The sequence below is a fragment of the Equus asinus genome, chromosome 5 (genome assembly GCF_041296235.1).
Source record: "Equus asinus isolate D_3611 breed Donkey chromosome 5, EquAss-T2T_v2, whole genome shotgun sequence".
Taxonomy (NCBI): domain Eukaryota; kingdom Metazoa; phylum Chordata; class Mammalia; order Perissodactyla; family Equidae; genus Equus; species Equus asinus.
The window spans coordinates 52,429,030-52,455,382 of record NC_091794.1 but is presented as its reverse complement, the minus strand read 5'-3'; the positions used below and the strand labels follow the sequence as shown (position 1 = coordinate 52,455,382).

Genomic DNA, 26,353 nt, shown 5'->3' with positions numbered 1-26,353 from the left:
TATGATCATGTCACTCCCCTGCTCAAAACCCTCCAAGGATACTCTACGAAACCCCCAGTTCCTACTAGGACCTACGAGGCCTTACACAACTGCGTACTCCTCTGCCTTCTACTTCACCTCCTTCAGCTCTCTCCTTCACTCACCCTGCTCCAGCCAAACATATTCCTGCAGTTCTGGGAACCCATCAAGCACATTCCCACTGAGGTCCTTGCACTAGCTATACGCAATGCCTGGAATGGTCCTTCTCCATATCCTCACATACCCATTCCACTCATTTCATTTGGTCTCTGCTTAAATGTCAATCAAAGAGGTCTTTGCTGATGACTCTAAAAAAAATTAACCCCTTTGTCCCCCACTTTCTAATCCCTTATCTGCTTTATTTTTCTCCCTGTAATGTATCTCCACGCAAATTTACTAATGTTCATTTGTTTATTGCCTGTCTCTCTCCACTAGAATTTAATGAGGTCAGGGATTTTGTCTTTTTCCTCAGTGCCAAGAGTAGAGCCTGGCATAAAGGAGGTGGTCATTCAAAGTTAGTTGAATGAATGAACAAATTAATTAGCACATATGAAACACTGCATGCTTCTCAGCTTAATGATGGGGGAAAGGATGAACTCAGTACAAAATAGAGATCCACTGTGGAAACAGAGAAGAAAATAAAGGTAGGATTTGGCAGTTATCCAGTGAATCAGAGAAAACAGCCAAGTTAGGAAACCAAAGCAAAATAAATTCCACACCAATGCTGAATTATCAAATGTGGATTACCTACACTGATCAAATTACTAAATCTCCATTGTCTCTTCTAGATATAAGAGTGGAATCCTCTGTGTTAAGCCCTTAATTGCAAAATAAACAGGCAGATTGTTAAAGTACAGTTGAGAGAAGATTGCTAAACATGTGTACAAAAAAATTTAAATAATAAAATGAAAAGCATCTGGGAAGGTGGCCAGAGACTGTGCTAACTGTTGGCCACAGAAACACAGGTTAATAAGTCCACAGCAGAGACAGATGCAAGGAGCAGCTATTTAACTCAGATAAACAAGAATTCTACGGGCAGAAAGTGGCAGGGGCAGTATTTCAGAGACAGGGAATGGTACATATGCTAAGACATGGAGTCAAACAGCACAGTGGCATGGAACTGTAAGTAGTTGTGTTGCTCCAGCAAAAAGTGAGTTATGAGAAAATAAAAAGGGTGGAAAGACAAGCAGGGGCAGATCATAAGGATCTTGCCTGCCATATAGAGGAACTTAGGTTTAAACATGTTGGAAACACAAAGCCATTGAAGAGTCCCACACAGTAGTGTGGGAGAGAGAGAAATCGGGGAATAGTGAGTTTGGATGCAAAGAAACTAAGTAAAACAGAATAACCATTTGGCAATATCTATCAACATTACAAATGCAAAACCCTCTTTATCTAGGAATTTCAGGATTTTATCATATGGATACACCTACATAAAGGCAAAACAACACTTTTCAAAATTATTCATTATTTATACCATAGTTTGTACTAGCAAAAGATTGAAACAGTGTGAATGTGGATCACTGAAAAGTAGATTTTAAGAAGTCATTTCATATCTAATAAATGGAGTATTTTACAACCACTATATAGAATGAGAAGACTGTAGAATGTGCTTATATAGATATTAAAACCATATTATTAAGTGTAAAAAGCATGTTTGCATAGCAGTATGTAACATATTAATATTTGTGTAAAGAAATACATACATACAAAACTGGAATTATTATTAACTTCTAGAAGGGGAGGGAATGAAATGCACTTTCCTCTTTATAAACCTTTTGCACTTTAAGAAAAAGTTAGTTTCAGTACTTGGAATAGCAATAAGGATAGAAGAGATCAAATATTCAAGATAGCTTTTAGATTGTAGACTGAATGGGACACGGTAACTGAACGGATGTGCAGAGGAGGAGAAAGGACTATAGAAAATAACTGCTCCTGCTAGGATATTGGCTGCCACCAATAGCATCTATAGGTTTTGGGGGAGAGGTGATGAATTTAGCTTGAAAATACTGAGTTTTAGAATTATGTGTGAAGGTATTTGCAGGTATCTAGTAAGTGATATATGACTATGTTTATGTATGTATGCTACACTCATGAAGGAGTACTGAAAACCCAGTGCTTCATACAAAATGTTTAAAGCGTGCAGTGATTCCAGAAGCTCTCCAGGGACTCTCCCTTCCAAGCAATGAATCAGAGATATAAGACGTTTGTGTTTTATAGCTATGCCTTTGGAATACTTGCCTTCTACATAGCGGTGGTAGGAGAGGGAAAAGTCAGAGGATTGTACACTGGCTTTTAAATGTTTCAGCCCACAACTGTTATATGTCACTTCCACTCAGAGCCTGCCCAATTCCAAAGGGACTAGGAAATTTGAAGGAGCACATGGGATCCAGTGTAGTACATTCATTACCCCTCCAGGCCACATGACATCCTTGCAAGATATGTTTTCATATCCTCACTTTCCAGAAGAGGAAATGGAGGATCAAAAAGGCTAAGTAAATGGCCCTATATTTCAGGACTGTAAGAAAACCAGGGTCAAACCCAGGTTTCCATGTCTAAAATGGAAACTCTTTCATGAACTGCATCCTTTTCCAAGGATATCCATTGGCTTGAATTCATAGGAAAAGCTCGAAGACACTTTAACACTTTAACACTATTTTAACTCTTCCAGGCATTCGAATTGCTTGATACCAGATTCCTGGACCCTAACCCAGCTGTACAAAAATCAAAATTTGAGTGGCAGACCAGGAATGAACATTTTTAACAAACTCACTCAGTGCTTGTGATACTTAAACCACTGCTCTTCAGCACAGAGGAGGACCAAGCATCCGAGGAGGGCATCTCTTCAGTATGCGTACTGTGTATGGGTGCACCCCTGGGGGTCGATAGCAGTGAGCCCAACCAGGAGTGTTCACCAGAATCACTGAGCAGCTGTTAAAACCACACACACCTGGACCCAACCACAGAGACACTGAACTCAGTTATGTTTCTTTAACATTTCTTCAACTTGATTCCAACATATACTCCTGGAAGAAACCACTGAATTAATGGTTTTTAAGTTAAGACAAGAGATGGCAGGCCCATATAGCATACACAGTTACCTTTGGGGACAAGAGGCAGCATTTATTGTAGGGATTAAAATTAGCACAGGCAAAGGAGTAAGCCCTATAGCTGTCTGGTGGGGCTAGTTACTTAACTCCTTTCTGCCTTTCTCATCTGTTAAATGGGGTAATAATGATGCAAAACTTATGTGATTATTGGATAAGGTGAATAAAGGATTAAGCACAATTCCTAGCATAAGGTGTTTAATAAATGTTAACTGTTGAATTATCACTATTTTTATTGATAGGATAAATTAGATAAAATGGCAGGCATGAAGGAGTAAGCCTTGAAACCACAGCCTGTGTGTAGTGATTAAAAGCAAGTACTTTGGAGTCATAAGTTCCAGGTTCAAATCTAAGTTCCACTGTCAATGATACCTTGGGCAATTCAAAAAAAACTGTTCTTCGCCACTATTTTCTCATCTTAAAATAAAAGGAATAATTAAGAAATAAAAAAAGACATAATACATGTAAAATATTTAGGAGAGTCTCTGGCACATAGTCAGTCCTCAACATTGTTATTATAATGATAAGGATGTAACCCATTCAGTGATTCTTCACAAACACCCTTGGCAGGGCTTCTAGAAAGCAAAATCCATGCAACTATGTTGACGTTCCTGGACAATTCAAGCATAATTTCTCTGCTGGAAAGAGGTCCTGCAAGCATAGAGCACCTGTTCTTTTATAAAAGTTCTATGACCATAGGTTTGGAACTCAACAGACTGGAATTTAAGCCCGACTCTGTCACCAAGTAACAAGCGGTGTGACTTTGGCCAACTTATCCACTATTTCTGAACTGTAGTGAAAAGGTAAGTGGCAACTAAAAACAGGAAGACTCTTACACAGATCAAAATTTGAGAAAGTTTGTTTCTTGCTAAAGAATCAATACAAGTCTATAATAAAAATATAGACATGAGCTGACAAAAGCTTATCTAGCACACCACAGCATCAGTAGTCAATCCGAATAACTACCAGAATGTGTTATAAATCCAATTTAAAACAACTGTGAAATTGCCTGTCACCTAAAACACTTGGCAAGGTTTGGTAGATTTAGCTTCCTCAGAGTCCTGATTAATACGAATTTGTTATATTGCATTGTGCTATATTTTTTATGTTTCTTCTCAACACTCATTCATTTCCTGATGTGTTGGAAATGCCCAGAAAGCCACATTCATTCATCAAAGAATCATTCATCAAAAAAATCAGCATTCAGTGGAATCAAAGTAATCTGCTTAAAAAGATTTTTACAGCCAAGATCTGTTTGATTCATTAAAGAACAAATTCATATTAAACAATAATGTGATAAAAAATCTTTAAAACTCTACAGCTCCAGTGAAGTATATGAATGATGGTCTCCATGATTATATATGACAGAAAATGTCTACAATAGTTTCCTCAGCTTACCTCAGAGCTGCTCCCCTGCAAAAGAGATTTGGGTTTATGCTGACTTTTACTAATCTTTTTTGTTGAATGATTCTCTCCCTTGGGTTCATCTGGATTAACTTCCTTTATAAACCGATGGGCAACATCCAATACATTAGATAACATTTGAGATTTTGCCTATTAACAAATAAATAAAATATGATTAAAAAGCCTAATATGTCAACCTAAGTAAATTAGATACATCAGATCATATCTTCATTATTCTATGCCTCCTAAAATCTAATAAATTTTATTTAATATTTAAAATGACAAATTGACGTTTATATCAACCAATATAACAGTGACAGCTGCCATCTATTGAGGGGCTAGTTTGGGTTCATACTATCCTAAGTATCTTAAAAACAAACTATATTTAATTCTCAAAGCAACTCTAAGGCATAACCATTTTTATCTCTGTTTTAGGGATAAAGAAACTAAAGCTTTGAGAGTTTAAATAACTTGCCCCTGGTCACCTGGTGAATGGGTGGCAGAGCTGAGAAGTGACCCAGGTGTGTATAATTCTGATGACTCATAGCCTTTCCACAAGGTCAACCCCCAAAAGGTATATGTGTTATTTTGTGCATACCATGGCTAAAGAACTGAATATAGCTAATCTAGTAGGAGCTTGAATGAGCAGTAATGAATATTCCTTGGTGATGAAATGTCTTTAGAAAGTATTAACTATTCAAAAGTGCACATCAGGAAGTGTCTCCGCACATGGCTCCCTAGTAAACTCCAAGGCATCCCTGGTCTCTTGTGTTGTGTCTTTGCTCATAACTTTCACGTAGCAGGAAAGCCCTCCCTCCCCTACTCCTTTCGTTGCCTGTAGACTTCTACTTCTCCTTCTGGACTCATCCTGAGTTACTCCCGCAGGTCCAGGAAACTATCCCCTCCCTCCTCCCTCAGCTGGGAGGTGCCCATCCTCTGTAACCTCTACCAGCTCATATAATATTGATTTTACACCACCTTTTGGCGTCTATCTATCCCATCATACTATAAAATCTCACAGAAGGAAAAATCACATCTTCTTAAATCTTTGTGTGGCTACCACAGTGCCTGGCTGATAACATTTGGTGAAAATGAGGTGTTGGGGGAGGAAGAGGAAGAACTGCAGAATTAGAATAAATAATTGAGAAAAAGAATTCAAAAAACATTTTCGTGTGCCTTCAGAGTGGCTGCAAAGGAAGAGGCAAATCTCAGGGAGGCCCTGTTCTCTGAGGGGTGTCTATCAGCAACTACCCTGGTCCGCCAAGGCCCCTGCAGAATTCTGGATCCCATTGGAGCTTGCACCAAACTCCAGGGGGAAGATGCAGACCCTTCAGAGGCTCTCTGAGGACCTGGCACTGGGAACACAGCAATAGGTCTCACTTCTTACCAAATGGCCTCAAGATAGAGAAACACTTCAGCAAGAATCAGAAATAATTATTTTGTACTCTCCCATGAAAATATTCCTATTTTCAAATTGTCATCTAGCTACCTAATTAAATAGCTAAGATTACATTGAAATTTTGCAGTTCTGACCTTTTGTAAATCTGTTAAGATTCACCACAATCTGATTCTAGAAATAAATCAGTGAACATCAAATTAACTAATACATCATACTGAATTAACAAATTATCTATGAAAAATGACTAACATGACCTATGCACATATATTGCTGTCTGTATACAAACCTATGGTATCTGCTCCAACTTTTCCCAATGATCATCAAACAGCCTATATAGACCTACGTAATCCTTATTTTTAAAAGAAATTCAAGCTAACGGTAATGCTTCATCCTTCCAGAAATACTTGTAGTTTAAAAAATGTCTTTTAAACAGAATAATTTAATCTAGGTCTGATCTTAAATTCCCCAGAATAAAGATCTGTTGATTTCAAAGGTGGTTAAAATGTCTAGTTTTCATTTTACATTTTTAAAAATCTCAAAAACAATAGTATTGATTTTATGTGAAATGATAAAGATAGAAATATCATTGAAAGATATATGTTTATTTAAATAACACAAAGCAAAGGTTATTTCTGTCCTAGAATGAATCTTGCTATCAATGTTCCACTAACTTTTATGACATTTTTAGGTAGCATATTAAGAGATTCTGAAATGGCCAAAAGAAGTTGATTTTATCCTTAAGTTAAACTTACTGTTAAAAAATAAGATAAACATCATGGATAATTGATAAAATGGAAAGCTATATCTAAATATCTTAAAGCTCTGTTAATTAAGTATAAATAAACTGCCAATAAATGGAAATTTTCTTTCCTAGAACATCTTAAATTTAAGTATTACTTTCCTCAGTTGTAAGAGTGTATATGCTTATTTTACTTTTCTTGTTCTTAAAATAATCATGCAAGGAGAGGGAACAGATATTACGACCCCATTGCACAGACGGGGAAACGCAAGCTTATAAAGCTTAGGTCAAAGCCAAATGGATACAAAATGTTGGGGCTTGAATTAGAAACAGGCTCTGTCTTCTTCTAGCCTAATCTCTTTTCCCTGCTGGATTATGTTAATTCATAAAATGTGTTTTACTTTTGATTTCCTGAAACTTAAAATATATTACATTGATCTCTAATAGATATAAACATTGTTCCTTCCTTTAAAGAAAAACAAAACTCTAATTCTATACAAATGTTTATGCAGGGATTAGGTTGTTTAGTTTTGGTTTCAATTTATTTTGCTTCTTTATTTTCATCTTTGACCAAAAACTAGCAAATTGAAGGGAGGAACAGAGATTCTCCTTTCACTCATCTCCTCTGTCACCTCCTACTGGGGAGTGGGGTGGTTGGAATGCAAGATGAATGTTGAAAAAAGCAGAACTTTTGAACAACAAAGTTAAACATATTCTATAAGAGTAGAATTATAGAACAAACTTAAACCATCTCTCTCTTAATTAAGAGGTATAAAATTTAATAGAATCATTAACATTAGAAAATTTAACAGAATCATTAACATTAGAAATTTACCACAGTACTATAACATGCTATTTTACAATAAGTACTTAAATGTTCTTTGATAAGTGAATAATATATTACCAATATGTTAATGGTTTGCAACTTCCTGTTCTCCAGACCCATCTCACACACTCACTCCAGAGAAGAGTGAACAACTAATTGCAAGACACTCACGTCTCTCCACCTAGGCAGGTTGCCCCTTGAACCTGGAGGGAGCTCTGTGATAGTTTAATAGAATGTGAGAGTAATAATGAGTTTCACTTTCATTGGCAAGGTAGTAAGAAACAGGTGTGCCTTCTCTACGCTTTTTACTGTTGAGCAATCTGGATAAAAAGATGTACAGTGACCTTGAAAGTAACATATCGAAGATGGTGGTGTTACAGATAACAGTCCCCAAATCGTTGCTTAAGAGGGAGATATCTTAGGAACACCCATATTGAATTCCTAGGTGAGTAAGAAATAAACGTTTACTGTTTTAAGCCACTGAGATTTGGAGTTCTTCTTTACAGCAGCGATCATTACCCTAACATATTGGCTCAGTTTTGGAAACTTCCCCTAATTGGGTATTCTGTTTCAGCTAGCAAAAAAAAAAAAAAAAAAGTCTTAAAAAGGTGTTTCCCATTAATAACATACATAAATATATTATTTCCATGTCTTGCCAAAGTTTTCCTCTCTACTTGGAAAGGCTAGCTTTTCTACTACAATTCTTATCATTTTAGGCTCAGATCAAATGTTATCCAATTCCAATGTATGTCCAATGGCATTATAAACACAAATTCAAAACAGCAAATTGTTTAATCTCTCTGAGACGAAGTTTTCTTCCTCAACTAACCACAGCAAAATTAACGTCTTCTGTATGCTCTTATAACTCCTTGCTTACACCAATACCAGAGCTTTGCTCCTCAATGTGTGATCCATAAATCAGCAGCATCTCTATCACCTGGAAACTTGCTAAAAATATGAAATCTCAGGTCCCATTCAGACTCACTGAATCAGAACCTGCAGTCTAAAATGTAACTTGAAAGCACGTTAAGGTTTGAGTATCAGTGTGTCAGAACACTTATCAGTCAGTCATATTACAACTGGTTGAATATGTCTTCTCTTGTGTGATTACAAATTCCTTGAGAGAGGGGACCATGTCTTGTTCTGTCTTATATCCCACATTCTATGTCACCGTCTTTCAGTTCTTCTCCCTGCAGCACTGTCCTTCACACTTCGCAGCTAGAATATTACTTGATTCTGGTTAAGTACTTGAGAAATGTTGGCTGAGTCAAATTTAACTGGCTTACTGAGATAAAAATGACTAACAATTCTATTTGAACATTCCTTCCTGATACCCAAGCTATCTAAGTCAGTGTCAACACAGGCAAACCAATGGCACTATTAATAATAGCATGAAAAGCCAAATAATTTACCTCTCTAATCCTGAGTGTTTGCACCTGTAAAATGAAGCCACTATCTACCTTTCAGAGCTATTCTGAAGAATATACATCCTGTATGAAAAACACCTAGCAGAGTAATGACATGAAGTAGTGAATTTAAATGATTGCTACCATTTTATCTGGATAGCAATATACTACTTCTCTCTAAGAGAAATAGTTCAAATATGCAGTAAATAGAATTCTTACCAAATTCAATAGACAGAGGTGAGACTTCTAACTATGCATATAACGAAGAGGTCAGTAAATAATTCTGTCCCCATGAAACAAATGTTAAACTGAATAAATTTGATAAAAACTATTTCGGGGTTCTGGAAACCACAGAAAGCAAACAAATTGAGAAGTGTTTACTCAAGAGAAACTGCTAGGACATTAGTGAAGAACAGCAAGAGTCTATGGTTTCCTTGCGTGGGGCTGCTCCTATCTTCCATCTCCCTTCCCAAGTTTGTCAATACCACAAGGGCAAGACTGTCCTTACTGCACAAGGAGTGTGCCTGATTCCAAGCAGAGGGAAGAATCTTGCAGCTGCAGTTGCATTATCAATAAACTAGCAAATTTGGTTATAAATGAATGGGGAAAACCTACAGCTCTGATAGCCTGAGATTTTGACCTCAGTAGGGGTAAGCAGTGGACCAACCAAACACATAATGGAATCATCCTGAAAATGAGAGAGCTATAGAAGAGCTGATTAAGAAATGGAAATCATAAAAAAGAACAAAATGACAATTCTTGAGTATGACCTAAATAGGCTAACAAGAGATTTGAAATGGAAGAAGGAAGATTCAGTGAACTTGAAGATAGATCAAGATAAATTATCCAGTTTGACAAGTAAAAGGTAAAAGATTGAAGACAATGAACACAGCCTCAGAGACCTATGGACAGCACCAAGTATACTATCATAAATTTAGTGGACCTGGAATTTGCAATTTAAAATTTTCATTAAAAAAATAAAGTCAAGGGCTGGCCACATGGCATAGGGGTTATGTTCGCGCACTCTGCTTCGGCAGCCCAGGATTCACTGGTTCTGATCCTGGGGGCGGACCTATGCACTGCTTATCAAGCCCTGCTGTGGCAGGCATTCCACATATAAAGTAGAGGAAGATGGGTGCAGATGTTAGCTCAGGATCAATCTTCCTCAGCTAAAAGAGGAGGATTGGTGGCAAATGTTAGCTCAGGGCTAATCTTCCTCAAAATAAATAAATAAGATAAAATAAAGTCATAGACTATGAGAAAATATTTGAAAGTCATATATCTGATAGAGACATACATCCAGAATGTATAAAGAAATCTTAAATCTCCATAACACAAAGACAAATAACCTAATTTTAAAGTGGCCAAACATTTCTCCAAAGATATACAGAGGGCTAATAAGCACATGAAAAAATGTTCAATTAGTCATTAGAGAAATGCAAATTAAAACCACAATAAGATATCATTACACACATACTAGAATAGCTACAATGCAAAAGACTGACAATCGAGTTTTGGCAAAGATGTAGAGAAAAGGAAACACATGTTGCTGGTGGGAATGTAAAATGGCAGAGAGACTTTGGAAAATAGTTCTGTAGTTTCTTAAAAAGTTAACAGACTCAACAATTCCATTCCTAGGTACCCACCCAAAAACAATGAAAATATGAGTCTACACAAAGATTTGTACACGAATATTCATAGCAGCATTATTCTAATAGACAAAAAGTCTAAACAATCCATATGTCCATCAATTGATGACTGAATAGACAAAATATGATATAGCCATAGAACAGAATATTATTCGACATTAAAAAGGAATGAACTACTATGATGAACATGAAACAATACTGAAGTACCTCAGAAACATTTTGCTGAGTGAAAGAAGTCAGACACAAAAGATTACATAGGAATGATTCCATTTATAGGAAATTTCTAGAAAAGACAAATCTATAGAGACAGAAAGTAGATCAGTGGTTGCCCAGGGCTGAAAGTGGGAGCAATGGTTGATCACAAAAAACCACCAGAAAACTTTGTGGTGTGATGGAAATCTTCTAAAACTCAATTGCGGTGATGTCACTGACTAATTGCCCTGAGAAATTCAAGGATGGGTTTGGAAGCATTTAACTGTTTCTCCAAATTGTTTTTTTTCCTTTTGTTATGTAAAGGAGATGCAATCACCAAACTCCCTGAGCCAGACCAAGCCTCAGCACAAGAGCTACCCTATGATCTTTGCCTTATTTTTAATGCTAAGATCTCTCCAGGAGGAATTTAGGCCTTATTACCATAATCTGCAGTGTATGGGGAAGCATGTTTTCCAACTGAGCCTGCACAAGCAAATACCCACCTCTCCCTTTTAAATATTCACTCCCCATCCGAAATAAAAGGTCCCTGCTTCCTTTTGTTCCGGAAGCTATGACTTTGGAAATGATTCCACATGGCCTCCTATTTGCCGCAAATATACTTTACTTTGTGTGACGACTACTTCTGGTGGAGAGTCTGATTTAACTTGCCAGGAGGAGAACCCACTTTGGTTTTGGTAACAGTGACACACAGGTTTGTAAATGTACTTTAAAAATCATTGAATTGTACAGTTACAATGTGAATTTCATAGTATGTAAATTAAACCTTGATAAAAGGAGTGTGAACTGAAAAATAAATTAATAAACAAGTCGCATCCTGCATCACTATGGCTGACTGCAGCAGAGGCTTGTCCTAGGGTGAAGGCTCAGTTCCCAGGAATGTCCCCGTCTATGGTAATTCCTCCCTGACCCACAGCAGTGCTCATCTTCACTAGCCCCACCATGGACGACATAATTACTCCACATATCTCTGCCCTCTGAGTTATGTTCACTGGACAAGAAGTGAGCACCAGGCTGAGTTTATGAGAATTTAGATTTGGAATCAAGAAAGAGACATTTGGTCTCTCTCTCAGTGATCCTCTAAGTATGCAACTTCATAATTTGTTAATTATAAAAAGAAAGAATTAAGTAGTTATACAGAGAGGCAGAAAAATAAAGGTGAAAGTGGAAAAAGAAGTCAGCCTGGACTCTCAGCAGCTTTCCAGTTTCCGGTCCTGGTTCTTACTGTGACTCAGCCATGTCATCCCCACTCCCATACAATGAGACAGCTGTGAGGCCTTTAGCAACAAGGAAAAATTCTTTTTTGTTCAAGCTAGTATAAAGAGACCTAACTAATACAAAGATCGGTGCTTCCCAACTGGTGCAAGTTTGAAAATGTGGGGAGGTGTTTTGGGTTTTCCCATTTGTCGGAGAGCACTACTGACATTGAATGGGTGATAACTAGGCTTATGAATATTCCGAAATGTGAGGAAAGACACACCTCGAGAAGAAAAGTTACTGCCCAAAATACTCAAGAGCATTCCCACTGAGAAATCGTAACAAAGACCTAACCTTAAATTAGCAGTATTTTTTAAAATTACAGAAATCCAGTGTTAAAAATAAAACCACAGACCCAAAATAGTGTCACTTGTGCTAATGCCCATGATACCAAACCTACATTTAATACCTGATCTAACTGCATTTCAACCTCTCCCAGAAAACTAACTTTAAGCAGCCAGTCTGAAACTTTCCGGTCATGACCAATGAGGTAATCTGTCTCATAGGCCTCTCCATCCTTCAGAGGGAGACCAGGTAATCTGCACGACAAAACCTTTGCCATTCCCTTCCCCCAGAAGAAGATGGCCTGGCCTAAAAATAGTCCTTTCTTTTCTTTTGCCAATAACTCCTCTGTCCCACCCTCCTGCCTAGAAAAAACCTTCCATTTGATCCAATCTCTCATAGCACCCTTCTAGTTGCTAGAGGGGATGCTGTCCTATTCATGAACTGCTTAATAAAGCCAATTAGATCTTCAAAATTATTCGGTTGAATTTTGTTTTTTGGTGAGAAAGATTGGCCCTGAGCTAACATCTGTTGCCAGTCTTCCTCTTTTTGCTTGAGGAAGATTGTCCTTGAGCAACATGTGTGCTAATCTTCCTTTATTTTGTGTTTTGTTTTGTGGGTTTTTTTGGTGTTTTGGGTTTTTTTTTTTTGTTTTAGAGGAAGATTAACCCTGACTTAAAATCTGCTGCCAATCCTCCTCTATTTTGCTGAGAAAGAATGGCCCTGAGCTAACATCCATGCCCATCTTCTTCTACTTTATATATGGGACACCCACCACAGCCTGGCTTGACAAGCAGTGCATAGGTCCTCATGGGGATCCGAACCTTCAAACCAGGAGCTGCTGAAGCAGAATGTGCAAACTTAACTGCTGTGCCTCTGGGCTGGCCCCGATCTTCTTCTATTTTGTATGTGGGATGCCACCACAACATGGCCTGATGAGCAGTGCCATGTCCATGCCAGGGATCCAAACCTGCAAACCCTGGGCCACTGAAGCAGAGCGTGCAAACTTAACCACTATGCCACTGGGCTGGCCCCAAATTTTGTTTTTTAACACCAGTAAAAATAAATCATAATCCTACCATATTAAAAAGTAAGGAATAGAGTTTCCTTCTCATCCATGAATGGTAATTCCCAGGGGTAACCACTATTAACAGTTTGGTATATTTCCTGCAGCCTTTTGTGTCTGCTTAAAAGGATACATATAGATTTGCAACACAAAACACATTATATTTCACTTAATAATATAAAAACTATTGTTTCAAGTAATAAATCAATTAACAAGACTGTGAAGGTTATTGTTATAAAATATTTAAAAGATAACCATTCATATCAAGTATCATAACACTATACCATGTATAAATGATGTTTTCAAATTTTAAAGCTCAACCTAAAGATCATTCACTTTCCATCTTCTAAATATGAAAATTTAAACATAGCAATACTAATAGGTAGCAACAGGAGGAGGAGGAGAGTGGAAATAAATAAAATTACCTGTGGAACTGCTCTACCTGCTAAAAATGTTTAAAAATCAAACCAAAACAACCTTCAGGGCACATAGTACATCATATATCTCACTGTAGGATAGAAGCTTCAACTAAAGCCAAAGAATGTGATTTACTGCCGGCATTTCCAGATTCCCCCACATCCTTCACTGCACTGTGTGATGGTAGGATTTCATCTGGTAACTGTTCTAAATTCTCACCTGAACTTTTTTTTCTCCCTAGAATGATATTATCTTTCAAATTACACTCTAGAAGAATTCATCACTCTGACAATGTATCATTAATCAAAGTAAAGAGGGTTGATATTTTATAGCATTTTGGAATGGATGGCACCTTGTACAAGTTAAGGTCCAAGAGTAAAAGTTTTAGTTTAGTTAGAAAAATGATATACTTTGTGGTAGTGTCAGTGCTTCAAAACTCTAACTACCATCATCATCCCCAATCCTGGCTATCCATCAATAAATATTAATGATCACGGTGACATAGCCAGCTCTCCCTTATGTGATCCAGAAGTTCTAGCTGGAAGAAGTTCGCACATAGTTCAGACCTACGTTACTTCCTAAATTTGAAAAAAAAAGAAAGAACACTGGAATCTCTCTTTTCATGGTGTTAACTTTTGTTGATTTTCCAGGTGCAAAATTTTAGAAGGTATTTATTGTAACCACAGCCTTACATTAAAAACTAAAAATTCTAATTTCTGCAGATGAGTTGTGTTACTTTGTTAATAGATAGAGAGACACACACACAGAGGAAGAAGCATGTTACAGCAAAACTCAAGAAACATTCTGAATTCATTGGTTGCTGTGATTGTTGAATATAGTTGGGACTTGGATAGCCTTTAACTTTAAAATCATTTCAAGAAGATCAAAGTATGCACTAATGGAATTTTTAAGTTATATCCACATAAAATCTCCTTTTTGGGGACTCTCTCCCCTCCAAACTACAACAAAGGATTGGAAAAACTGAATTTCAGCCAGTGACCCTAAGGCCAGACGGTCAGAAAACTACAGAAACAAGACGAACGAGGACAGAGAGGCTGCAGCCAGCCTCAGAGGAGCTGGAACAGGGTAAGAGAGAACATTGCTCCCTCCCCTAGAGACTGGGACCACTGGCGCAGGTGAGGGAAGGAGTGGGGGAGGGGCCACGTGACCGGGGGATCATCCAGGATTCCCACCACCAGTGCAGTGGAAACCCGCTGACGGGGGAAAGCTTCCATGTGCCGGGACCCCATCAAGCCAGGGCCCCGGGAGACCAGAGAATGAGAGCTGATCGGAATCCAGATTGGCACGCAGAGAAAGTGCCCCTCCTCCCCCAACCCCTGCTGGGCACCGCCATCTTGCCTGAAGGTGGAGAGCTCAGAATGCACAACTCTTAACCCCCATCTAGTGGCGACAGGCTGTAACTGCAACCGAATGCTACCATCATGTGCAAAAAACACTCCTCTACCATCCAGAAACTTATGAAAGCTCCAGACCAGAAGGAGAACAATAAAAGCACAGAATTAAGTCCTGAGGACTTGGAAATAGGTAAACTAAGTGAAAATGAGTTCAGAGTAGCTATCATCAAAAAACTCAATGAGGTAGAGGGAAAGATAAAGAAACAAGTCAACAAGTTCTGGAGTTACTTCGCAAAAGAGATTGAAACTATAAAGAAGAATCAATCAGAAATACTAGAGATGAAAAATACAATGGACCGGATAAAACAGAATATGGATTCCCTGAATGCCTGTGTAGACACCATAGAGGAGCAAATGAGCATAATCGAAGATAGACAGGCTGAATGGCTCCAGACAGAGGACGAAAGAGAACTAAGGATTAAAAAGCATGAGGAAAATATCAGAGAAATATCGAATTCAATGAGGAGAATGAATTTAAGAATCATTGGAATTCCTGAGAACGTGGAAGAGGAAAATGGAGCAGAAAGTGTCCTTAATGAAATTATAGAAGAGAACTTCCCAAATCTAGGGATTGAGGGAGAAATGTGTGTGGAGGAAGTTTTCAGATCTCCTAGATTTGTCAATGTGAAAAGACCTACTGCAAGGCATATAGTAGTAAAAATGGCAAAAATGAAAGACAAAGAAAGAATGCTCAGGGCAGCAAGACAGAAGAAAATAACCTATAAAGGAACTCCTATCAGACTTTCAGCGGATTTCTTTACAGAAACCTTACAAGCCAGGAGAGAATGGAGTGACATATTCAAAACTTTAAAATACAAAAATCTGCAGCCAAGAATACTGTATCCAGCAAAAATATCCTTCAGATATGAGGGAGAAATTAGATCTTTTCCAGACAAACAAAAGTTAAGGGAATTTGTGGGGCTGGCCCCGTGGCCGAGTGGTTGAGTTCGTGCGCTCCGCTGCAGGCGGCCCAGTGTATCGTTGGTTCGAATCCTGGGCGCGGACGTGGCACTGCTCATCGGACCGCGCTGGGGCAGCGTCCCACATGCCACAACTAGAAGAACCCACAATGAAGAATACACAACTATGTACCGGGGGGGCTTTGGGGAGAAAAAGGAAAAAATAAAATCTTTAAAAAAAAAAAAAGTTAAGGGAATTTGTAACCAAAAGTCCTCCACTACAAGAAATCCTCAAGAAGGCTCTCATACCTGACAAAAGAAATAAAGGGAGAAAGGGGTCACAAACCACAGAGTAGGGAGACAGATAGAACCAGAATAGAATAGCAAATATTCAACTATAGCATTAGGATAAAGGTAAGAAAACCACCAAAGTAAAAACGATCTTATCACTCTAACTACAAACTCATAACACTAGTTGGAATAAGAGATGAAAATAATAATTTAGGAAGGGAAAAGCAAAGGGACTAAATCAGTCTAGGCCAAGCATGTAAGAGACCACCAGAGAATAGACTATATTATAAAAACTTCAGGGTAGCCACTCAACTAAAAGACAGAACAGACCTACAAAATATAAATAAGGAAAAATCTAAGAAACCCAGCATAAGAAACTGCAGAAGTCAATGCGTAGGCTAAAACACACAGGATGAGAAACAAAGGTAACACAGGAAAACCAGATAATGAGTGACAGAATGACAGCATTAAGCCCACAGGCATCAATAATCACCCTCAATGTAAACGGATTGAACTCTCCAATAAAAAGACACAGAGTTGCAAAATGGATTAAAGAACAAGATCCAACAATTTGTTGCCTCCAGGAAACACACCTCAGCCCCAAGGACAAACACAGGTTCAGAGTGCAGGGGTGGAAGACAATACTTCAAGCTAATAGCAAGAAAAAGAAAGCAGGTGTTGAGGTACTTACATCAGACAAAACGGATTTCAAAATAAGGCAGGTAAAGAGAGACACAGAGGGACAATATATAATGATCAAAGGGACACTTCATCAAGAAGAAATAATGCTTATAAATATCTATGCACCCAACACAAGAGCACCAAAGTTCATAAAGCAACTATTAACAGACCTAAAGGAAGATGTTAAAAACAACACAATAATAGTAGGGGACCTCAACACCCCACTCCCATCAATGGACAGATCATCCAGACAGAAAATCAACAAGGAAATAGTGGAGCTAAACGAAAAACTAAAACAATTGGACTTAATAGACGTATATAGAACACTTCATCCAAAAACAGCAGAATACACATTCTTCTCAAGTGCACATGGAACATCCTCAAGGATAGACCATATGCTGGGAAACAAGGCAAGCCTCTACAAATTTATAGACCATATGTTGGGAAACAAGGCAAGCCTCTACAAATTTAAAAAAAAAATTGAAATAATAACAAGCACCTTCTCCAATCATAATGCTATAAGGCTAGAAATTAATTACAAGAAAAAAGCTGAGAAAGGCACAAGGATGTGGAGACTAAACAATACACTACTGAACAAACAATGGATCATTGAAGAAATTAAAGAAGAAATCAAAAAATACCTGGAGACAAATGAAAATGATAGCATGCCATACCAATTCATATGGGATACAGCAAAAACTGTATTAAGAGGAAAATTCATCACAATACAGACACATCTTAACAAACAAGAAAAATCCCAAAATAAGCAATCTTAAACTACACCTAACCGAATTAGAGAAAGAAGAACAAACAAAGCCCAAAGTCAGCAGAAGGAGAGAAATAATAAAAATCAGAGCAGAAATAAATTCTATTGAAACGAAAAAGGCAGTAGAAAGGATCAATGAAACAAAGAGCTGGTTCTTTGAGAAGATAAATAAAATTGACAAACCCCTAGCCAGACTTACAAAGAAAAAAAGTGAGAAAGTTCAAATAAACAAAATCAGAAATGAAAGAGGAGGAATAACAACAGACTCTGCAGAAATACAACGGATCATAAGAGAATACTATGAAAAATTATATGCCAACAAAATGGATAACCTAGAGGAAATGGATAAATTCTTGGACTCCTACAATCTCCCAAAGCTCACTCAAGAAGAAGCAGACAATTTGAACAGACCAATCACAAGGAAAGAGATTGAAACAGCAATCAAAACATACCAAAGAATAAAACCCCAGGACCGGATGGCTTTCCTGGGGAATTCTACCAAACTTTCAGAGAGGATTTAATACCTATCCTTTTCAAGCTATTCCAAAAAATTAGGTAGTTATTATTCCTTTTCTACATAACTCCCAACTCAGAGAGATTTAGTCTGACTGGTTATTATTATGTTGAGGTAGTTCCCTTCAATGCCCGTTTTGTTCAGAGTTTTTATCATAAATGGCTGTTGAATCTTGTCAAATGCTTTCTCTGCATCTATTGAGATGATCATGTGGTTTTTATTCCTCAGTTTGTTGATGTGGTGTATCACGTTGATTGATTTGCAGATGTTGAACCATCCCTGTGTCCCTGGTATGAATCCCACTTGATCATGATGTATGATCCTTTTGATGAATTGCTGAATTCTGGTTGCCAAAATTTTGTTTAGAATTTTTGCATCTACGTTCATCAGCGATATTGTCCTGTAGTTCTCTTTTTTCATGGTGTCCTTCTCAGGCTTTGGTATCAGCGTGCTGTTGGCCTCATAGAATGTGTTAGGAAGTGTTCCATCCTCCCTAACTACACCAGATATAAAAATTCCTCAGATTATCATGGATCTATGACAAGATGCAATAAACCATTAAATTTCTGCTTAGTAAAAATACCTTTGCAAAGGAAAGGAAATTTACTTACAAAAATATATAATTTGGGCATCTTAATCCATTAAACAAGAATGAAAAAGATGAGCTTTACCCCCAAATTTTTCCACACTATTAAAATATGTCTTTTATTGTTAGAGAAAGTTGTCATCTTGCTTTTCTGATGAATCCATCTTTACAGATAATCTTAGTACAAGTTTGTTCTCTAAAAATGAGCTTTACCCTAGAGTTAACTCTGAATTTTCTATGCAAGTTGAAGAAAAAGATATCCATAAATCATTTGGCCAAAGGTTTCATCTACTCTTAGTATCAAAAGAAAGAGAGAAAAAAGTTAACTTCAGTCCAGTTGGAAAGGTAGAGAAGCAAAAGTCAGGAATTTCCATATAATGGACAACTGGAAAAGAAAAACACAGTTTGAGTAAAAGTCCCCATATAGATACATGAAGAAACAGGAGAAAACTAAATATTTACAGCGTAAAAGAAAATGCAACAGGGGAACTCACAACAGAGTGTTCTGCTCATCATGGTCTAAAAACAGATACGGAATTTGGTATAAAAAACTACTTATTCAAGCTAGATAGGAATCAAATCCTGGAAGTGTGAAATTCATATGGCTGAAGTTTATTGCTTATCTCAGCAGCATTTAAGTGTAACTTTAAGTGGAACTTAAAGGACCCTTAGATTTATCTTTCCTCGAAAGGTCTAAAGAAAACCACAGGTTTTAATGAAATATTTATGTATTATTATTCCCTCTTGACACATAAAGAGATAATAAAAATAAGCAAGGCACTGGACACATGCCCCTGATTATAAATGCAGTTTACTATTCAATAGATAGTAAATTTTGAATTAAACTCCTCTGGACTCAATATTTAGTACTATCATAAAGTAACATGAGGGGCTGGCCCAGTGGCGCAGTGGTTAAGTGCACACTTTCCACTTTGGTGGCCCGGGGTTCACTGGTTCAGATCCCGGGTGCAGACATGGCACCACTTGGCAAGCCATGCTGTGGTAGGCATCCCACGTATAAAGTAGAGGAAGATGGGCATGGATGTTAGCTCAGGGCCAGTCTTCCTCAGCAAATTGAGGAGGATTGGAAGTAGTTAGCTCAGGACTAATCTTCCTAGGAAAAAATAAATAAATAAAGTAACATGAAGTAATGAAATCAAATGCCCTTAATACAGTTAAAGTATTTTAAAATAAGACAATATAGCATATAAATGTACTGGTTCAAAAGGTAACATTATCAAAAATTTTTAAATCCTTGGTTTTAAGAAAAACAACAAAAAGTCATCTCAGTCTAAATAATTGCACCTTTCAAATTTTATTACGGTGTTACAAAATTCTATTTAGAGAGCAATCTTAAAAGTGAGTCAGAATAACAACAAGAACATAACGCGGGAAATTCACATCTGAATCCGCTTTCTATCTGCAGTTTGGACACCATATAACTAGGAACTATACTAATTATCTTAGCAAGTCTTTACTGTTGTTTCCAACTAATATTACATGTATAATGAATCCAGACGAGTTCACTGCTTTCACCAATTACTCATATTTGAGCTACACGAGGAACAAATGATTTTATATGCAATGCTTTGAATAACAGATTTTTAGGCATAAAAGAAAAAATTCAGTAACAAATAACAGTCAGTAATTTGTCATATTTGGCATTTATATATAATAATACTGTTACATCATAATTGCGTGATTTTTTTTCTCCTCTTTGTGAGGAAGATTGGCCCTGAACTAACATCTGCTGCCAATCTACCTCTTTATGCTTGAGGAAGATTGTTGCTGAGCTAACATCTACCCCAGTCTTCCTCCGCTTTATGTGGGATGCCACCACAGAGTGGCTTGACAAGAGGTGCTAGGTCCCTGCTGGGATCCGAACACATGAACTCCAGGCCCCCAAAGCAGAGCGCATGAACTTAACCACTACACCACCGGGCTGTCCACACAATTGGCTGATTTTTATCCCGTGAAGACCAATGAACACGAAATATAATAAACTACCATAAAATTTGTCAGACTCCATGAAAAACTGTAAGGTAACAGAAGTAGCCCCTGCAAATGATAAAGGCTCCTCAAACATCTAGCATCAATGTGATTGATCAAAGGTTGAGACAAGTGGCTAAACTGAGATCTTTATGGTCCCTTCCAATACTGAGACTCTATCATTCCCAATCTGGACAAAGAGGAAGTCTGTATTTCCCTAAAAATTTACTGTTTTTGTCACAAAAGATTTCCAAAGTGTATATTACTATAATACTTCTGAAAACAGCCCTAAAACTAAAGTAACAATTTCATGAATTATTTAGACTTGTTATCATTAATATATTTTGTTTTCTAGGTTCTAAATTTAGATGTGTAGGAATTGTGTTGAATTTCTACAAATGCTATATCCTGACTAGTAAAACCTAATGAATGGAGCACCTATAATGAGCAGAATTCTTTTATATTTGTTGTTATTTAATCTGATCACAACAATCCTGCAAGTTTCCGAACTTGTATAAATGAGTTTTATCTTAAAGATCCCTTTAACATAAATATATTACAGAAACACCCTCCTTTCCCTTTGAGAGGGATTCGGGCCATCTCTGCAATAAACCCTTGCACTGCATCTACCCTCTCCACTGTGTCCATTTATCTGTCTCTTGCCTGTATAATATACTCCCCAAAACACTTATGTTCTCCAGCTCTTCACTGATGGTAACAAAAGCCCTAATCTCCCTTTTCCGTACCCCTTTCAAACGTCATCTTTTCCATTGCCCTAGCATTTTTTGGTACTGGCATCTAAAAAGTCATCCTCACAGATGTGGTTTCACTGAAGTACAGGCTATTAAACTGTCCCATATCTAGGTCTTCTCAAAAATTCTTGTCAATATTTCTCCAAGGAAGACATACAAATGGCCAATAAGTACATGAAAAGATGTTCAATATCATGAGTAATCAGGGAAATGCAAATCAAAACCACAATGAGATAACACATGCCCACTAGAATGCTAGAAAAGTTGGGCAGGACACAGAAATATCAGAATTCTCATACTCTGCTGATGGCAGTATAAAATGGAGTAGCCACTTTGGAAAACAATCTGGCAGTTCCTCAGACAATTAAAGATAGCATTATCACATGACCCAGCAATTCCACTATTAGAGATATATCTAAGAGACATAAAAACATATGTTCACAAAAAACCTGTTCAAAAATGTTCATAGCAGCATTGTTTATAAATAGTCAAAAGGTAGAAACAACCAAATGTCCATCAAATGATGAATGGATAAAAAATGTGGTATATCCATATAATGGAATGTTCTTCAGCTATAAAAATAACTGAAGTACTAATACGTGCCACAACATGGATGAACCTTGAAAACATTATACTAAGTAAAAGCCAGACATAAAAGACCACATGTTATATGATTCAATTTATATTAAGTGTCTAGAATAGGCTAATCTATAGAGATGGAAAGCAGATCAGTGGTTGCCAGGGGATTGGCGGGGGAGGGTATAGAGGGATGGATGTAGTAGCAAAAGGGTCTGTTTCTTTTTGAAGTGATGGAAATGTTCTACAATGAATTGTACTGACAGTTACACATATCTGTGGATATTCTAAAATTCATTGACTTGTACACTTTAAATGGATAAATTGTATGGCATGTGAATTATATCTCAAAAAAGCTGTTTTTTAAAAACTCTTGTCAATGATGTCTGTACAAGTGTTCTTCATTTATCTTTTGAGTATCCCACTATTCTATTTTTTGAAATTCTGGTTAATCAGACATTTTACTGGAATGCCCACCAGAGTCTGTCTGGGCTAACTAAACTTGCAGACTCTCGAGGCCGTCATCAAACCGCTCTTGGCACTGGTCTACTCAGAAGAAGAACAGGAACAACAGTTTGCCAACAGCACAGCATGAACTGTTCTTTTTTGGTGGGAGTCTTGCAGCAGTTCACACAGAAGAACAGCTCACACAGATGAAGGACATACCTGGCTTAGAAGCCCTATTTTCCACCAGAGTCAGTCCCCACCTGCATGGCTTCCAGAGCCCCACAGCAGACGTGCCAGCTACAAAGCTTACCACACTCAGGGAGCTCTGGCTTTCTCCAAGGATATACGGTTCTCTCGTTTAGACGCAATTGCCAATCAGGAGTCATGCTTCCATAAGTATGCTGTCTAGGAACACAATTGACATCCCTACCTTTATCTGTTTCCCAGGGAAAGAACTAGAAAGTTAACTAAAGTTCGAATTCTCATACAGAAGAGGAAAAGCTTTTGTTAACATTTCACCAACATAACACATTAGCATACCATAAGCTCTTCTTATTACCCAATCTCTGGTTTTAAAATTCAGAAAAAAATTAACTTCGCTACTTAAAATAGTTTTAAATTATTTCAGCAGCTTGATCATATCATTAGGGATTCACTCACATTTTCCTTCATTCAAAAATTGATTTGTATGTGCCAGGCACAACGTCAAGTACTGAAACTACAATAATGAACACGATAGAAACAGCCCCTCTCCTCACAGGATTTGAAACTTATCAGAAAATATAAGAGAGAGAATAGTCAATAACAATAAGGTTTTAAAAACCCCTTGACAGAAGAAGTGCAAAATGACAATCATATTGAAGGGCAATGAACACAGACTTGTAACACAGGAAATTAACAGTATTCCCCTTAAAGAAATAGGAGAAAAACATGCCAACACTCAGTTGTCTATAAATATTTTAAATATTTTATTTCCTTAACTGCAATATTAACTAATACTAATAAGTAGCAAATTTATACTTTTTTTAAGAATATTTACATCACCTGGACTCTAAAATCATGTGAATTGTGATAATTCCTTTTTGAGGGAACATTTACTCCCCATCCTTGTATTTCCATCTTATTGGTGAGACTTTGGGAGAAGAAAGTGAGAATGTGCACCTCCTCCCCTTCTGGGTACTCTAAGAGCTGCCGGCCCAGAGAAGGATGGATTCTGGCCTAGACATCCATTAAGGAATTTTACTGGGTCAGCCTTGCCCTGACAAAGGGAAATGTCTATACTTTTTTGGGGGTGTGAGACCGGGGGAACAGCAAATAAAGTTCAACTCAAGAAAGAATCAGGAAGCTGAATTTGTCTGAACACCCATGCCACAACCACCAATTCTGATTTATCAATAATAAAACTGACATTTTGATTTCTACTTTTTGACTCTAATATCTATTTCTCACTTGATTCAGAATTTGGAAAATGAAGAAAGAGGTGTTATATACTGCCCTTCAAAAATAGCAGCAGACTCTAAAATTAGGCCAACAATTATCTGTAATTTCACTCTGAATTACATATTGTTATGGGTGAGGTTCCTCAGGAAACAAATTCTGAATTTGCCTGCATGACTTTTACTGGGGAGTGTCCTGAGAAGAACCCCTGTGGGCAAGTGAAAGCAGGAGAATTGGGCAAAGAGGAAAGCTGGATTCAATGCAATTGTCAGTCCCAAGGGAGAAGTTGTAATGGCCATCAGAGTCATCCCCAAATGAGGCAAGGGATCTGCTAGGAATTTGTACTCTCACATAGGCCAGAAATTGGACCAGAAAGTGGGCTGCCTCCAGGGATGGAGTATAATCTAGGAAGTGACAGGTCCCTTTGAGCAAACGCAATTCCTGGGGAGAGACTCAACTATGATCCATCTGCAGGTGACACTCCAGGTAGCTGAGGCAGTGAGTGTCTCTGTCCTAAAGAGGAGGATCTGGGTGGCACAGGATCTACCATATGTGTATGTGCAACATTTAAAATGGAGCACATTAAGATCACCCAAGTGAGTAACCATGATATTATCAAAAATGGCTAGCTATGACCTAAAAATACTGTCTTATTCTGACCAGTAACAGAATGATGATAGTGTGAGCCTCAAAGCTGATATTGGTCATTGTCAACTAAAAGAAAAAGTCTACCATAAAGTCAGTAAGCATGAATCGTATTCTGATGATAACTGAGTTCTGCCTGGCAATTATTTTCCTGTAGGCATGTTCAAGTAAATATATATTCCCACTGGCATCCATATTTATATAGGCACATCTTTCTCTGGAGATAAGAAAGTAAAGAGGCTGCAGATAAATGCCTCATACCAGAAAACAGGGAAATCCTACCTCAATTATCCCTTCTTTCTTTACTAACCTCCCCCCTTCCCAAGGTCTCTCCTTCCAGTTAAGAAAATCTCCTTCCAATTAAGAAAATATACTTATCAAAATCTGTTAATGATTTACTTAATCCGGCCTCCCTTTGTGCGTGTCAGACTTCACAATAGAATACCTTTTGCTTGTTTCCCCCCTCCCATTGTTTATTCTCTCTGATTAACCTCATCTTTTCTGCTTGATCATATGTTGTTAAAAGGAAATAGGAATGTCCAGTATATTAAGACGTTATTTTTCATCAATGTGAGGCTCCTCCACTGAAAAAAACTTTTGTTGCAACTCTCAGTGTCGAAAATTATTCTAAATGTAGTAGAATTTCCATTCTTAGTAACTCCCCTCATGCATTTACACTTTCTTTTGCACATAATTAACTGCTTAACAGAGGTTGGAGAAGGCAAAAAAACTTGTGTTAGAATCACTGCCAAGTATAAATCATTCATAAATCAAAAGAAAGGTCCTCTGAAATTATAATCTTAGTCAATATGGAAATGGTAGTAGTTTGCCTTCAATTTTTCAGGGATTTCTCTCTTAAGTAAAACAAGATATGCTAATAATAAATGGTCCCTCTTGACTGCGAAATTTGCAAGAACACATGGGCAATAAGATGAGGCTGAAATGGTTTACAAACATCAAATTTGGCTATACTTTATAATAACCAGAAATGCCAGCATAGGTTAAAGAATATAAAGTATGGCAACCATTAGCCTAGAATGCTAGCTTTTCATGTAGTAATGCTTAATATTCAAATACCAAATGTCTACCCTAACTTCTCAGATTAGATATGAGTTCAACAGTCAACAAAAATGTTTCATGACTGTAACAGCTACAAAATATTTGTGAAAACACTGAATGACTGGGTGATAATGGCGAAACGGAAAGAGAGATCCACACAGAGCCGACAAACGGTCACCAGACCAAGACACAGCAGCAACCAGAACTTTAGGGCACAGGGTGAAAGGAGGGAGAACGACGAAAACAAGGAGAACAAAAGCAAAGGGGAAAGAATTAAAGGGTTAAACAGAGGACAGAAATAGGACAAAAATGGCAGATGGCTAAAGGGACAATTGATTAAAGTCAAGAAGTGATGACAGAGAATAGGTAAGGCCATGATATAGGAGAAAAATGAAATACCAAGCAGAAGAGCAAATCTCTTAGGAGGAACGTGTAGCTAAGCATAGTACATTAGCTGGTTGAGACCTTTCTCTTACTAACTGTTATAATAGCTAAGAGTCAAAATAATGGGCAGGA

At 37.5% G+C, this 26,353-nt stretch overlaps 1 protein-coding gene across 7 annotated transcripts in view; it reads right to left on the bottom strand.

Annotated features, from left to right (window-relative positions):
* ZBBX (zinc finger B-box domain containing) overlaps positions 1-26,353 on the bottom strand; it is a 109,436-nt gene that overhangs the window by 54,151 nt on the left and 28,932 nt on the right. For 5 of the 7 annotated variants that reach the window (XM_044771027.2, XM_044771026.2, XM_044771029.2 and 2 more), the window contains one exon: positions 4,524-4,679. The exons of the other annotated variants lie outside the window; for them this stretch is intronic. In XM_044771027.2, coding sequence (XP_044626962.1) covers positions 4,524-4,679 — 156 coding nt within the window. The remainder of the gene's footprint in view (positions 1-4,523; positions 4,680-26,353) is intronic. 7 annotated transcript variants of the gene reach the window in all.